Here is a 16662-nt window from a genome sequence, read left to right as displayed (position 1 = left end):
CTTTTCCCCTTTAACTGAGTCTGATCCTATTGTTTAGCTGTGATTCACCCATTGTATTGTGCTTTAGTTAAAGCGCGGTTGATTCTGTTTGAGAGAGAGGTGAATGAATTATGTCACCTCCCAAGATCCCATTTTTAAAGGCTGTATAAATGCTAGTCACTTCTGTAACGGCCTTATCTCAGTGGCTAGTGAAATCTGGTAGTTATCAAACCCTAAATCAAGGCCTGTGCTTAAACACAAACTATGCCTGGGTCACGGACACATCTTGCTCTGACACATCTTGCTCTGGGGTTACTGTCATCAGCTACGTATTTACCACAGCTTCAGATGTGCCAGCTGAGCTCCACCACTCTCCCTGACATGCTTCAGTCAAAAAAAAACGAACAGCTGAAATGCTTTAACTGTAGTTAACGGGGGTCACCTGAGCAGCACAGTGGTCAGGGCGGGTACCTCTTCTGCTGGCAGAAGAGGAAGGGTGTTTGAAGGGTGTCTCCCCAGCAGCAAGACATGACAAGGTTTAGCACTGTGCTTTTCTTCTTCCAGAAGTTTGTTTGTGCTAAACCTTGCCCCTGAAGCTCTCGCAAAGAGCTGCATGTCCCTGAAGTCACAGTAGCCCCAGCTCCTGCTGTGAATGTCTTGAAGAGAAGACGTGAACCTTTCCAGGTCCCGCTGTGCCCTGGGGAAGGAGTGGAACAAGTAGAGAATAGGTTTCAGGTTTGCTAAGATTCTCTTTGCACAGCAAGGCAGTGCTTGTGCTCTGCTTCTCAGAGGCAAAAACCACCCCTAAACAATCACAGACACGAGGCTTCATTAACAACAAGAAATGAGGAGCTGATGAGAGGTGCACAAAGCTGCTGCTAGACAGGAGGATTGCTCTTCTCCATGGAACCTGTAAATTGGAGGCAGACCTTGGGAGGGGAAGGGAAATTAGTCACTTACGCTTTCTGAATCAATGACCAGGTCAATATTAGTCGGATTCCCTGTTTTTAATCAGATTTTCTCCAGAGGGGATATCTTAGCACTCACAGCATGTTCTTGGATATTATAACATCTTAAGCCATGATTATGCCTCTCTTCATTATATGTAGCACAGTTAGATCCAGCTTGCACAGGAGCTCTTTGAATTCAGAAGACAAAGAGATGCTGCAAGTTTAAATGCCCTGACCCAGTCAGTGTCTTCTAAGAGACTCTGAGGAACACGCTTTCAAAAATTTGGCAAATGCTTCTGAAAATGTTGGATTTTACTACGGTCTTGGATAATTTGAAATCGGGGAGACAGGTTCTTGTATTGCTAGCGGGGTTTCCAAGAGAGAAATGTACGTGACCTGCAGTATGCAGTGAATTCAGCACAGTGAACTTGTGAGCTGCACAACTAATCTCTGTATATGCCACAAATCCACGCACTGTTTCCACTCTGATCAGCTCTCTGACATTCCTGATGATGCTGAAAATTATCAGCAGAAGGGGATTTTCTGGTCTCGGCTTTAGGAGCAACACCAGCACCCAACACTGACTAGGAACGTGACCTGAAACCTGCAGAATCTCCCCAGGGTGTTCACAACACCTCTGCCTTCTCTGTGGGTTGCCGAGTCCTTCGTCTGTGCTCTGTAGCTTGAGCACCTTTTGAGCAAGCCCAGCAGTGGGTGAGGACAGTGGGGTTGTCTGAGCATTCCTGAACGAGGGGAATTCTCTCTCCAGACTCCTTCCTGCAGCACCCGCATGGTGCCCGCTGGCAGCCGCTGTTCAGCTCTGCAGCGAGTCCAGCGGTGCTGAAGGCTCCCTGCCATGGTCCTGCCGTGCTTTGGGGGCAGGCTGGTCTGTGGCACACCCTGCCTGGCTGTGCTAGGAGGAAGTCTGTCCCACAGCAGGGGCAGTCCTATACCTGTAGAAACAGGCCTGCGTGCAGGCAGACTCCAGTCTGACGTTACAGGGACACTTCAGCTCTTAATTGTTTTAGCTTACGTAGATTCAGGCCTTTCCTTAGCAGACAAGACAGCATTATCACAGAGCTGCTTTGTTTTCCAGTGGCTGGTCTCACCCGTAATAAATGGGTTAAAGTTAAGTGAAGCAAGCATTGATTTTTCTCTTAGTACGTGTGGGATTTCCTCCCTTGGGAGCGCTTGAGTTGTGTGGGAGACCTGCAGGGAGGTGAAAAGAGTGCAGTGAGGCTGGGGCATTACTTTCTGTTCCCATCCCTCGATTTCCCTCTCATGATCTCTTCCCCGACCCCTTTCTTTTGGGTTCCAGTAAGAAAGGCTCCAGCTCCCACTCGGCACTTTCCTGGGGTGACAGTGGCTGGGAGACAAACTGTGGGCCCCTGAGGAGGCCTGGGGGTGTGCAGCCCTGCAGGAGCTTGGGACAGGGATGTGCAGAGCTGGGCAAGGCAGAAGGGATGGGGGTAGTGATGGGGAGGGTATTGACACCTGTGGTTGGAGTTAACTCTTCCGTTGCCTTTTTTTTTTCCCCAAATAAAAATGACGCAAAATGGGGGAAAAAAAATACAATGAAAACCCCAAATGATCAATGCTGCTTTAGAAGGGTTTAGCATGGAATAAATGCCAGGATCTATTTCCTTCTTACTTTAGCTGGTGTCATTAAACTTGTTCTGTCCAAATCACCCCCTCCAAGCAAACATAACCACCCCAATTGTCTTTCCTTAACTGAACCCAGCTCCCCCTCGGTTGTAGGCATATTCTGCTACTTTACGTCTGTGCCACAGTTTGCCTTCCGGAACATTTACTTTCTTGCTTACTTGGAAATCTTGTGCGCTGCCTGGTGCCGTGGCATATGGTTGCCTTACATCAATTAACAACCAACGTGGTCCGACCGAACGTAACGGCAACCCCTGCTTCTTCGAGTGGGTGTTTGCAGCTGGGTAGGGATTAAAGCAGATTGTAATGGATTAGACCAGGGATTAAAACAGCCTGTAATGGATACTGTGCTGTAGGCTTCCGTTTCTGTTCTTGGAGACGGACTGTGCAAATCTGGGGTTGTCGGGTGGTTCCTCCCTGTCACCCTGTCTCGCAAGAGGTCGGGTTTTGGTGCAGACCTGACGATCCTGCGACAGGGATGCTGCACGCTGGCAAAGCCCCTCTGCTGTGCGCTGGCGATGGGCACGCAGTTCGCGGATCGTGCAGGAGATGGGGGTGTTGCTCACGTTACCTTTGTCTTCCAGCGCAGGGGAAGGATGAGAGAGCACCGCCGCTTCTTGCCTTGGCACCAAGGCCTCCGCTAAGGGCCCCAGGGCGAGCGGGTTTTAACAGAGGGTCCCGCATCATCAGTGGCACTTCAGCTGTGCCTCCTGTTATTTAACAGAGATGAACGGGGGGGCAGGGTTTTCTTTACAAGCACCAGCCCTTCCTCTGGGTACCCGTTTGAGAAGTGAGGGCCTGGGGTAACCTTGCTGACAAGGTGTGAGCTGAATGTCCAGGACTGTCCCTGAGGGTGACAAGTGTGGGTGATACTCACTGAGCGGGATTTTAGTTGTCTTCTCTCTGCAGGGCAGGAGAGACCTGCCGTTGGGGTGGTGGTAGTACTGCCCTAAAGAAAGTACTGACGAGCACACCTGGGCATGGAGCCCATCGCACTGTGCTTTGTCCCACACAGCTGGGCTCCTGTGGTGACAGCGGGATGTGGTGGACACAAAGCGATGGCTTTGGTGGCAGGGTTTGGGAAAGGAGATGTGTCAACAGGTCCTGTCTTACGGTCACAAAGTCAGGGATGATGCCACACAAATGAGTGGCTGATCCAGGTGTGAATGAAGACTGTCTTAAACGGTGTCCAGCAAGGCTGAGAGCGGTGGGCTCCACGACTGGGCGGACTGTCGGGCGGCTACACAGTGGGAACTGCTAACCTCACGGTGGCTTTAACTCCACGGTGACAGCAGTTCTGGACATGCAGATCGCCAGGAGCAGCACCGAGCTGCTGCCGGGCCCAGGGGGACCGGAGAAACTTCAGGCACTACCAGGGGACAGTTGCTGTGCGTCCCAGCAGCAGTCCCGCTGCAGGACGGGGCAGCGCATCCCCGTGCGGCCAGCAGCGGCGAGCCCCGGGGCTGGGACAACGCCTGCCGCCGGTGCCACCTCCCCGGGCCGCTCATCTCGCGGTGTCCCGTAAGGACGGGGCTGACAGCCCCCCCTCGGGGTGCCATGGGGGGTGGGGTTGGGGGGGAGCGGTGCGGGGACCAGCCCCCGTCCCCGCCCCCCCCGCAGCGTTTCGGCAGCGTGCTTTGGGAAGGAGCCGGGTCCGAGGCAGGACTGACGTCCGCCGGGCTGCGGGCGGGGGCTTTGCTTCCCCTGCCCCCGCCTCCCCCTCCCTCAGAGCCGTGCCCGCTGCTGAGGACCCCCTCGGCTCTGTGCCCCCCACCCCGACCCCCCGGCCCCCTTTCCCCACCGCTCGCAGCAGCCTTTGCGCTCCTCTCCCCGCGGCAGCTCCCGAGGGGCACCGGGTAGCGAGGACCCCCCCGGCACCCCCAGAAGCAGGACGTGGGGATGCCCCCGGCCTGGCTCGGTCCCTTTGTCCCTGCCGGGCTGAAGAAGCCACCTGAGGGGGGGAACTGTGGAGCCGTCCCCGCTTTGGGACGGGTGCGGGTTTGGGGGGGGGTGGGGGGGGGACTGCGGGGAGAGCCGCGTAGCGGCGGATCCGTCCTTGGCCGGCGAAAGAACGGCCGATGGGGTAAGTGGGAGGGTGGGCTGATTAACACAGCGCTAATTATGGCCACTTTCCGAAAGGAGGAGGCGAAGGAGGGGGTGAGGTCGGCCGTGGGTTTGATGCGAGGGGAGAGTGCCGCCGTGCTGCTGCGGCGAAGAGCTCCAGGGGCATGTGGCAGGGGGGGACGCTCCTGTCCAGCGCCCTCCCCCGTGCTATTCCCCCAAACCTTGTCCGGGGGCTGGGGCTGCTAAAAAAAAAAATAATAAAAAAAATGCTCCTTGGGCATTGCCAAGGGAAAGTAGGTGTCCTGGCCGGGGGGAAACGGGAGCTGCCACGATCCGAAGAAATCCGTCTCCACGCAGCCCTGGGACGATGCTCCGGAGAGCTGCCCGCAGATAGTGCCCCTCCTTGGCCACCCCAAAAAAACCCTCCCGCCCCCTTCCCAGCCGGGGACGCTCCCCTGCGGGTTCCCGGGTGGCCGGGGCCGTGGGGGCGCTGGTACCCGGGGGGGCATCAGCCAGGGGGTTCTCACCCCATCTGCTTCTCCTCCTGCCCCCGTGCACGGATAGGCACGCGTATAGATATATACACATATATAGAGGTACACCGAGGGCGAGGAATGCCCCGCAGCTGTACATAACGCGTAGGGGCGAACACACCCGGGGGAGAAGAGGGCTGCTTTGTCTCGGGCAGGGGCCCGGGGCGGGAGGGGGCCCGGGGGATGCTCCCGCTGCCTGGGCGCCGGGTCCCGCTCCCGCCCCCGGCCCCGCTGCCGGCCCCCGGCGGCGCAGCTCGGCGCAGCGCGGCTGCTTGCGGCGGCTCGGGGCTGGCTCTCGGCGGCGCTTGGCGAGGCTCGGGGCTCCTCCCCCCGTGCGGCGGTACCCGCTCACTTGATCGAATCCTCGAACGTGAACAGTTTCACTGAAAAGCACTTTTCAAAAAAAAAAAAAAAAAAAAAAAAAAAAAAGAGAAATCCACCAACAGTAAGGAACGGCATCCAACTACCGGGGAGAGTTTTTTTTCTTTTTTCCTTTTTTTAATTTTTTTTTAATTTTTTTTTTTTCCTCTGGTCACCGTCTGAGAAAAGGGGGAAGAGGAAAGGAGAGCGAAGAAAGAAGAGCCTTTTTATTTTTTTTTTTCTTCCCAAATAATAATTATCATAATTAGGATCCGGCCCCTAAAAAAAAAAAAAAAAAGCCCTAAACGCAGCGCCTCGCCCCCCCCTCCCTCTCCGAGCCCCCCGACTCGCTCCGCCAAGGCATGGAGAAGGGGACCCGCCGCTCTCCGCCCTGCCACGCCGCCCTGCTCGCCTGGACATGGCTCTTACTTCTCTCCTGCTCCCGCACCGGCGCCGAGATAACTTGCGGCCCCTGCTCGTCTCCCTCCCGGCCTCGCCTCGGGCTGGAGCAGCGGCAAGCGCCGCCGCCGGGATCGCCGGGGAGCCGGGCGCGGGGCTCCGGCCAGCCGCTGCCGGGCGGGGAGCCGGGGGGCAGCGCGGGGGCGGGCGGCGCGGCCGGGGGCCGGGGCCCGGCGGTGCGGAGCCGGCGGGCGGCGGCGGGAGGCGGCCGGGGGCTGCCCTTGGCCGAGGGGCAGCGCGGAGCCAGGGCTCAGCCCCGCGGACCCCCGGAGGAGGGGAGAGCGGCGAGGCTGCGAGGGGCAGAGGAGCTGCGGCTGGGCAGCACCACCTTCGCCCTCACCGGGGACGCGGCGCACAACCAAGCCATGGTGCACTGGTCCGGCCACAACAGCAGCGTGAGTATCGCCGCCGCGGCTCGGCTCGGCTGGGCTGGGCTGGGCTGGGCAGGATGGTGCTGAGCTCGGAAATGCGGTGGGGGAGGGGGGGGGTGCGGGGAGGAGAGGGGTGCTGAGCGCCGCTTGCTTTTACGGCCGGGGACACCACGGAGCCTAGGTAGAAAGAGAAAAGTTTTCCATGGGAAAAAAAAAAAGAGAAAAGAAAAGAGGGGGCGATCCCCACCCCTGCCCGCGGGGAGAGCAGCGATCCCCGGGGGCTGAGCTCCGCCAGGGGAGCCAGGCTGGCCGGAGCCTTCTCCCTCGCTTAGGGAAGCCCCCCGTGTCCCCCCCCTGCCTGCTGCCCCCTTGCACTCCCCACGTGTGATATACACCTTGGTGTGCTCCCCTGCCTCCGTGCCAGGGGGTGAGTGATGTACGGTGGTGCTGGAGCGGCCCTCCCGTTCTCAGCTCTGCGTGCTGGCGACAGGAGAGATGCCATCAAGTCATGAAGGGCTGGGGAGCTCCCCAGCGTGTTAAGGGGCTCTGCCAGGAGGCAGGTAGCGCGAGCAAGCAAAAAAGTTTTTAAAAAATTCGATGCCGGCTCATGCCTTTTCCCTGCAGTCAGTGATAAGGAGGAGCTGAGGTGTCCCTGAAAGTTTGTGGTGCTCTGCGTGCCTGTGGGGGTGTCCCCAAAGCCGCCGTGGTGCCCCCATAGCGCAGGGCCCTCCCTCGCACCCTGCTCTGCAACACCCGGCAGATGGCTGGGGACACAACTTCAATTTTCTTCTAACTCGGTGTCAGAAACACCATTTCCACTCTGCTGTAAAGTCTGAGAACAGGCGTAATCCACAGGACTCTTGGAAGCCTTCGTGGCTGGTGACAATATTCCCATTATTCTGATTACTGTAGCTCGTCACTGCCTCCAAAATGCCTCTTTTATTGTTTTGCCGCTATTGGAAATGTGCATAAAGCAATTAGCAGCACGGCACAGATCAGCTGGATTTTCAGCTGTATTCCTCATGAGATTGATTAGTCATTAAAGAGCAAATTATCTGTCTATCTATCCACCTATCTATCTGTGCATCAGCTCAAAACGGGCGATTCAACCACCTCCTTATATTTTTTTTGACTGGAAGATTTTCTCTATTTATTATTGCTTGGGCAATAACGCTGACAGCGACGTAGATGCTACTTTGATTTAACCAGTTTTTTAAGGCAGTTGTGTTTGCCAGACATGAATTTCACTCTCATTAAAGATGAAAGCAAACATTGAGGAGAAAAATAGCAGCATGCTATATTTTAGCATTACACTTGTCTCTAGGACTATTTATTTTTAATATAACATGGCATGTAATGAAGAAAACAACCTATATGCCCTCTCTTTTGTTTCAGTTCAGTGCCATATCAAAGGGTGTTGAGCAAAAGAAGCTAAAATCCTCCCGTTCCTTCCCAGCCTGAATTTCCAATAGTTACGAGTATTTCTGGTTAAAGTAGTAGAGAAAACTCATTCTGTAGGCATTTGTAGAGGGGAAAAAAAGGTCATTTTTTCCAAGGTGCAGGTCAGAAAATGACTTTTTCACAAAATTCTCCCTCCTTCCCCAGCTTAAGACTACAATTTGTTTCTTTCATAGAAATAGGCTGTTTAATGTACTAGCTTCACCTACTCTTTAACTCCAGGTGACAGGGACAGCGTAAGTAATAAAGGAAAACTTCTTGATTGTTCACAACTTTGCGTTAGGGTTTTGCACCTCAAGACAGCGTGCATTGGAAGCTTCCAACTCCAAAACACAGGTACAAGCCTGGTGTTTAGTGCCAGTGTGATGTTTGTGGGAAGGAAAACCAAGCGTGTTAATAAATAACAGCGTTATCTTTTCGTGTTTTTTCTAGTACGGGGTTTGGCATCAGGAGACTTTCTTGCTCCTGTCTTCTGGAGAAAACACGCTGCATTTAATGATTAATTGGATTTCATTTTTTATTTTTAACAGTGTATTGTGTGACTCTAGAGGGAAAGTTAAATGCTTGAAGCTGGGTCCTTTCATTTATTAGCAGAGAAGGCTGACTCCAATGCCTGGTTTTCTGCTGCTGTCCGGCTTTTCCCTAATTTTGCTGGTGGGGTGGCTGTGGCACGGGGAGGGCAAGCAGTTTGCCCAAGGTCACGCAGGGAAACAGCATGGCCCCTTTAGCCAGCTGCCTTGGTTCCCAGTCTCTCACCCTGAAGCATGTATTTTCTTAGGTCACAATAGACACAAACCAGCAAAAACGTGAATTGAATATGGACAAAACAGATTAACTCATGTCTCACGATGATAGATGACCTAGCAGAGCACCTAGGACATGTCTGTGTGCTACTGGTTTTAGGCTACTGAAACAGTAAAGAGCCATAGGGATTGCTTTGACCAATTCCCTGTTACTCGAACAGACTTCAAAACTGAAGCTTTTGTGGCTTATGATTTATTAAAAACACGATCAATCAAATTACATGCAGTGAAGCAGTACATTTCAAATCAGGCAGCGATGGGGAGGGTTTCCTGAGGTAGGATGGGATGGATTTGCAAAGAAGAGCAAATGATGGTCATAAAAATTTAGTGTTTTTTGCTGGACTGTATAGCAAACTCCACAGGAGGGAAGTCTGCGTAGCTGCTGTATGTCCTGTTACCTAGAATATTAAAAACCTGCTGTATGTATTTTATTGCTATTTTAAGAGCAGCTCCCCCTTTTTTTCTTTCCCGCCTCTTCTCCCCCATCCCTCAAATCTCTACTTAAGATATTAAAAAAAAAAAAGTCCCTCCCGGGCAACAAACTTTTGTTTTCTCCATTTGCAGATAGCGAGGTCAGGATTAGGATAGAGGCAAAAACCTGGTGAGATCGGGGAATTTGAGTTCTCTGCTTTGTCCTGCCCACGGGCTGTTTCTGTGACCTTAGGAAAGACAGTTAACCTCGCCCAATCTCCTCTCCCATGTTAAATGAGGATAGTACTGCTTACCTACCACAAAGTGGTGGTGTGGAGCAGAATTTTGATTTGTGCAACACCTGAAGGTCTTCAAGTGGAAGTTAGGAAATGCAAAAATACTGTTGTGAGCAGAAATGGGGTTTGTGTCCTCTGTCTGTGTTCTTGGGAAGGGGACTTGGTGATCTGTTCAGTGGGTCTGATAAAAGAATAAGGTGAGCTGTACTTGGGCCTCAAGTATCAGTGGGTCCCATAGAAACATTTATTGAGAGGACACTGAAGCTATTGAGGGACCTGGTATAGATCAGATAAAATGTTTTCTTGCCAAGACCTTTCTGAAAAAGGGAGAATTTGTTGTGTAAGCTAGCATTGCTCTCGGAAGATCTGCAAGTCTTTCTTTTTTAAAAAAAACATTCCACTCCAAAGACACGCAGAGTACAACGTGCCATTCGCTGAGCAGTTGTGTCCTCTTCACTTGTTGTCCCTCTCTCTAGATGGTTAGGCTATTGCATGAAATTTTTCCTTGTGCTGCTCACCAGATGCTCTCTCCAGCCTTCCTGTGAAGATAATCTGATTTCTCAGATGATCTTTTCCTCCTGCTTCCCTCACAGATTTCTAGGATAAGGATCCACAGAAAGAAGTAGCACCACCTTTAATGTTGTTGCAGAGTTAAATCTTGCTATCTTGTTTCTTGATTTTTTTTTTATTATTTTTATTTTTTCAAGAGATTTCCACAAGCTTCAGTGGATAAAACACTCCCTCAGATCACTCTGCTGATGTGACCACTAGTGCAATGGTACCAGTTGGACAGTTGTCATTAGGTTTCAGAGTTATCACTTGGCTGAATGTAGCTGCTTATAGGAAGTATTTAATCCCGCCTATGCTTTGTCTGTGATGGAAGCACTATGAATTCAGTGTTTTGTTTTGTTCGATGTAAGAAGCAAAGATACACATTTTAGTTCTCTTTGAACTAGAGGACATTTTCAATCCATTACCTGTGAGGGTATGCTCAGCTTAGCATGGTGTGTTTTACCCATCCTGGTATACATGTCCTTTCTTTCTAGTAACCACAGGCAAAATTCAGACCTACAGATGAGAAAAGGCACTATGGTGCTACAACAAGAGCAGGAGAGGGCATTTGCCTAAGGCATGTGCAGTATTGCAGGTTGCTTCAGCCAGGGCAAATTCCTAGATGATTGCAGGGGTTGCATTTTTCATGCTATGGGAAATATATGTCAGCAGGGTATATTTTTATCTCAAAGTGAGTGCCGAAGATGAACCTGCAGCAGGACGGCATACCTGAGCGATACAGCTGCTGCTTGGGCAACGGCAGTGTGTTGATACCTAGTGGGATCCAGGCTCTGCAGGTTTGGGACGGCGAGATGAGATCTGGCAAGCACCTGGGCAGCAGCCTTGTTTTATCTTGCCAGACAAGCTGCATTGTTTTAACCCGCAGCCCAGCCAGCCTACTGCTCTCATCTCGGGAGTTAACGTGGTTGTGAGATTCACTCCAAGGCTGGAAATGTGAGAAGCTTTGGCAGAAGGGTTTGGTGAAGAGGAGACCGATAGTACTACAGTAGCCAGCAGCTTTCTGAAGTAGGGTTAGAAAGATGCAGCTTATCTTCTTGGTAGGAGGGGGTATAGCGTTTGGAACAGCAACATGATATGCCTGAGTGGACATTAAGGAAGAATTTCTCCTGAAAGAAAGGTCCAGCAAGTCATCAGGATAGCTTTCAAGACTCATGTAGACATGATATGATGGTGGCAGACCTGCTGTGAATGGCTCCTGTGAGTCTTTCCCTCCTGCTCGCAGAGGTCCGTTTGCGTTACCCCGTGCTAGATCTGAGGGCTGGCAGTGACAAGCGAGTTGTCCAAGCGTGAACAGCGAAGCCTGGCTCTTCCGGGAATGATTCTTCTGCATGCTGTTGGCAGTGCTCTGGTGTGATCTGCTAATGTACTGGTGGTTTGATACCGAGACATTACTCACTCCCACGGTGAATTACAGGCTGGGGAGGCTGAGGGGCTTGCTGCGTGCCAGGTAGTTTTTCATTAAGATGCCTAACAATGCAGTGCCTGATGGGCAGATCGAGGTGGGCAATATTTGCAATCCCAAATGGGCTGCTGTGCCTGGAAGGGACGAAGGCAGCAAAATGAATCTTTAGGCAGGCAGTGCTGCATTCACTTGTCAGCCGGGGGTATCTGCTCCAGCAGTCCAGTTGGATTCCAGTCTAAAATGTTTGCCCTGCCACCATCTTGCACTCTAGGAGTAATCACGTTAATTGCACTGCATTTGGTAGATATTTTAATTGCTATTCTAGACTGTTTTTTAATTTTTTTCTCAGATGGCTTTTGGCCATGTTGTGGCGTTGCTGCTGTTGAAGGTGTGTGGGCTGTGTCGCAATGTCTTGCTGCATTTACACTTCTCTACTACCCCCAGTAATGAAGTTTGCCGCTAAAGTCATTTTGCAGGACTTTGCCAATCAATTTTTAATTAATATTCCAGGGGAAGATATGGAAATAAAAATGAAACTCACATTGCAATTGCTTTCATGGTTGTGTTGAGTCAGTAGAGCAGGAGGAAGGCATCTGGAAAGTATTCTGGCTATTTCTCTCCAGACTGGTTTCTTTGTCAAGTCAGGTTGATGCCCAGTGGATGGCCCCTGTTGCCTGTGGGTCTTGTGAAGGTGGCAGATTCCCCAGCTTGTTACCCAGCGCAGGGCAGCAAGCTGTTGAAGTTCTTATAGCCCAGGGCTCAGAAGCAGAACCGCTTATGTTCCAGGTGCCTGCCAGCAGTTTCGCTTTGAGCCTCACTACTTGGACCTTCTCCTGCTCAGGGATGAGGCCCAGGATCTGTGACTAAGCTTTCACAGTAATTTAAATGCAAACAGGAACAGCTATGTGATTCCATAATTTTTTTTTTTTTTAATGGGAAACATTCATCCAATTAGATGACAAAATATTTTGAAAATGGGTTTGAGAAGAGAATTGATGCTAGGCAGGAGAAACTTCACCCCAAGGGGTGGTGAGATGAGGCAAGTATTTTCTTAAATGCAAGACTGGGAAAAGACAACTTTCTCAGTGTCCAAATTTATAGCTGAATTTGTTAGTAGAGATTTTAGAACAAATATGGAAGCAGTGTTGTTTAATGGGTAAAGCACAGCTTAGAAAGCAAGGATCTGTAATGTTGATTGTACTAAAGGACACTGGGAGCCAGTCTCGCAAACAGTCAAGAATTTCCTTAAGTCACACCACAGCGTCACGCTCCTTAAGCTCCCAGTGCGTGCTTACCTGAGTTGGTGCTCTCTTACAAATCCAAATTTGTTTCAAGACTGAAGGCCAAACCTGAGTACACGGTTTTAACTGGTTCCGGGGCAACGGCAAGAAAACCTATTGGTTATGGATTTAAGATTTAGGCTTGGTTGGGATCTGGTCAAGTTCATCTTCCAGTGAGAATCCGTGTTTGAAGGTGTAGAGCCCAGCCTGCCTGTATTCAGGAGAATAAATTAAATGACATATTCCTCATGAAGTATTGAATACGGTACTGCAGAAGATCTCCAAAGCAGCAAAAAATACTCAGTTTGATCCTTAGCGTAAGTTGTTATAGGATTGATGTAGGATCTAGTTGAGGATTCAACCTGTGGTATCCCACAGCAGTGAGAAGTGCAAGGTAAGAATGAAAAGTGAGTGCAGAGGCCAGGAACATAGGAGCTGTCTGTGGGGCAGTACAGGAAGAAGACCCGTGGGTCCTTCACATTCCCTGGATTGCAGCCTCAGGGCTCTGGGAAGATGAGCCGCTTTCTCCTTAGTGAGGCAATATGCTGAAGTGACACCTGTGTATACAAACTTTTTGGTTCGCGTAAGCTCTCTGCAGGAGCTCAAGGCAAACAAGTTCCCAAATCCTGACTTCCCCTCAGCATCCAGGGGAAACTGCAGCATCACTGTTAACGTTTCCTCCATGCAAAAAGAAGGGCCTGGCAGTATTTCCTTTCCTGAATTTATGGGGTGTTGTGAGAGTGAGGGAAGTGAATAGTTTGAGTGTTTGAAGAGGGTGGCTGTATGTCTTAAACACATAACATGAATAAACCGCTGGAGAAATTTTAGGGTTGATTCCTAGCCCTCATGGTCAGCGGAGCCGCAGCATACAATGAAAATCAGAGAAGGTCGGTGTTGACTAATCAAAACACTCTTTCTTTCCTCCCTCTCAGTCTTGAAGGAGACCTGATTGCTCTCCCACTGAAACAAGTGGCAAAGCTGCCTCACGTTCAGGGAGGGTCTCTGACGCCGAGGCTGTCATGCTGCGTTCTCCCCTTCCTATTCACATATGCGACACAAACTCCAGCCAGGCAGATCTGCAGAGCACCACGGGGCCTCTGTGCCCAAAATAGCATCGCTTCTAATTAGCTCCAGCATGATTTGGACACCCTGGGGTGCAGGCTCTAGGAAAGGGTGCTGGGTTGCCGGCGTGTGGAAAGCAGAGCCGGGCGCTAGAGGGAGCGTGGGCATTTGCTAAGGGAAGGAAAATACTGCAGCGGGTGGGGAGGGGAGCTGGGGCCTGGGAAACCCACGCTGGAAAGACAGATGCTGCTGAAATATTGATATGAAAACCCGCTCGGAGTCATTGACTCTGCGAAACTCCTGCTGTCCGGGGTTCCCTCTGCGGGAGAGGAAAATAGTCTTGGCGTGCGCTCGGCCGTGGTAAAGCATTTCACCCTGCCTTGCAGCTGATGCCACCTCCCTTCTGAGTCGTCTCTAATTGCTGCTAGGCTTTTTCCTAAAGATGTGAGACCCAAGGACGGGGTCTCTTGTCTGCTCGGGTCCCCTCCAGCCCGAGTTATGTGCCTGCAACCCCCCCAGCACCCCCCACTGCGGGCTTGGGAGAAGGGATGACATTAACCTCCGCAGGGCCAGGCAGCAGCAACGAGTCCTCGCCACCTTCTCAGCTGCACCAGGACAGCTGGTGACAGACCCGCTTTTCTGCCCATCTGTTCCCTCTCCTGTGCCAGCGCAGCTGGGTGCTGAGGGCAGGGCAGTCATTTCATTGCACCTCTCCCCCATGCCTGATCTGCAGGGGATAAGGTTGTCCTGATGGGTCCCTGCCTCTTAGATCTCCACATTATTTTGACCAGTGTGAGGATGTTGCACAAGTCTCGGTGTTTCTGTGCTTCTCTCCTTTTCCTGTGTGTGAGCGCGGAGGGACAGAATGGGCTGGGATTCACCCCAGCTGCTGCACGGTGGGACAAAGCATTACACCTTGGGAGGAGTGGTTGCGCTTACTCGTGTCCTTGGGACTAAAGCAGATATTTGGGACTTGGGAGAGCTAGGATTGAGCCACAGCAAATCACTTACTTCGGAGATGGATGAAAGGCCTCAGGATCCTAAAAACAACTGGTTTGGCACTGCTTCAGACAATACACCACTCTGTAACAGGTGTATTGCTGGTACGTTTTAGTGGCCAGTGATGCTGCTGATATGTGCCAGAAAGGCACCGAGCTCCATGTGGGAATTCAGTAGAGGGCTCCAGTGAGGAAGCAGAGGGCTTGGCACAGCGCTCCTGCTGACCTTCGTGGTTGAGAGAAGCACAGGCTGAGGTCAGATGTTCTTCCTTGGGGTGCCAGAGGAGAGCAGGCTCAGCATGCAGGCCATCTTCATGATTTCAGTATTTGCCCCTGTGCTTAATGGGCATGTATATTGCCCCATGTCTTGGTTCATCTACAAAGAGGAGTTAACTCGTACACAGGGATGCAGGGATGTTGCTGAGGCTTAAAAGGGATGGATATTTGCAAAGCCGCTGGGTGTAAAAGAATTTATAAAAACATGATTATTTAGCTCTTGCCAAAAGTGCTTTAGGATCTCAGGGGTGCAGAGAGGAAAGAATGAGAGCTCTAATTGGTCGTTAGCCATTCCCCGCTGTTTGGGCCTGATTGGAAAAAATCCCCCACGGCTGTGATCGATAGCCTCCGTGCAGGTGAACAGGGCCTCCTGTCTGCAGCCCTGAGCTGCCTCTGCCAGAGGATGGTGGGATAGTGGTTCTGTATGAGGTGTGCGTTTGTAGTGCTCTGCTCCAGAGGTCCCATCCTTTGTGGCCAAACCTCAGCAATTTTGGTCTTGTAGTATGACAGAGAGAACTGCACATATAAAGCTCTTAAGTTGCCTCCTTGCTGGCTATTTTAAATGTTACTAAAAGGAAAAAAAGGTCAATGGTGTTAGCCCCTCATTTTATTTGGAGAAACAAAGGCATGAGAGATAGGAGGGATCTGCCCCAGGTTGTGTTCCTGATTAGAAGCAGAGGTGGGAGGCAACTGTTCTGACTCCTGTTCCTTATTGATTTGGTGCCTTAAGGACAAAGATCTTGCTTTATTTCAGCTGTGATGCCGCTCACATACTGGGTGTATTTTCTGTTTAGAAGAGATTACATGAAAGAAAGAAAAATGGGTGAAAAGAGGAGCTAGGAGTGGGAAGAACACCACTCTCATTAATAATAAAGTGCAATGTGCTCAGTTAAAATCGTTAACAGATTGATCAAGTTAAAGCACTGCAAAGTTCTGGCTGAAAGTGATTTAAGAGCACCTCTATCTGTAGTTCTAATCCCTTTACCAGCATGGCTTCCCAGGTTGAAGTACTTAATTGCAGCACCTCTTGAGCTGGGAGAGAGGGGTCATGGTGAAGCCGTGAGTTGGGGCTTCCGCGGGAGATACAGAGACAGGAGGCATCTGTCTGCTGAAGGGGTTGGGAGCTGGCTCTGCGTTATGTGGCTTGTTTGTAGGAGGCTGGAATGATTTGGGATGATGGTCATGGAAGGGTCATGTGGGTGAGTGTGCTTGTTTGCCTGTGCGATCTTGCCATGGGATAATATAGTAGGTTCAAGGGTCTTGTTAGCTTTCAGAATTGTTTAAGGGGCTTTCCTACTCTTTGCATTATGCCTTCCAACCCGTGGGGAAAAGTTTCTGCTCCAGACTAGGTACAGGTGAAGGATTCCTGAGTGAGGCAGGACAACCAAATCTTCTTGCCCCCTTGGATTGGTTCTGGGCTGATTCTCCCCCTATCGGTCTTGTCCTGCAGGATGGGGGACTGGGACAGTGGACGTGTGGATGGGGCTGCAGAGGGGTATCTGGGCTGGGCCCTGCTCCTGGACAGAACAGCTCTCTGAACCAGTGCAAGCCCTGTGTAGTGGAACAGGGTTTTTGCTTTTGTTTGGGTATCTGAAGGCTGCTGCAAGGCACGGGACTGGTGAGCCTGCGAGTGAGGGAGCGTGGTGACCTTGTGCACAGGAAGCCTGCTCACAGCATGCAGTGAGAGAGGGGACGCGCAGACAGGCCTGTGTGTCAGGCAGGAGG

The 16662-nt window shown here is 51.4% G+C and overlaps 1 protein-coding gene across 1 annotated transcript in view; it reads left to right on the top strand.

Annotated features, from left to right (window-relative positions):
* The first annotated feature begins 5910 nt into the window (after nt 1–5910).
* Nucleotides 5911–16662, top strand: part of SORCS3 (sortilin related VPS10 domain containing receptor 3) — a 279845-nt gene continuing 269093 nt past the window's right edge. Inside the window, exons 1-2 of the mRNA XM_035547545.1 lie at nt 5911–6066; nt 6160–6402. Coding sequence (XP_035403438.1) covers nt 5911–6066; nt 6160–6402 — 399 coding nt within the window. The remainder of the gene's footprint in view (nt 6067–6159; nt 6403–16662) is intronic.

Source organism: Cygnus atratus, chromosome 7 (genome assembly GCF_013377495.2).
Source record: "Cygnus atratus isolate AKBS03 ecotype Queensland, Australia chromosome 7, CAtr_DNAZoo_HiC_assembly, whole genome shotgun sequence".
Classification (NCBI taxonomy): Eukaryota; Metazoa; Chordata; class Aves; order Anseriformes; family Anatidae; genus Cygnus; species Cygnus atratus.
The sequence above is the reverse complement of the archived record's forward strand: the minus strand, read 5'-3'. Positions and strand labels throughout refer to the sequence as shown.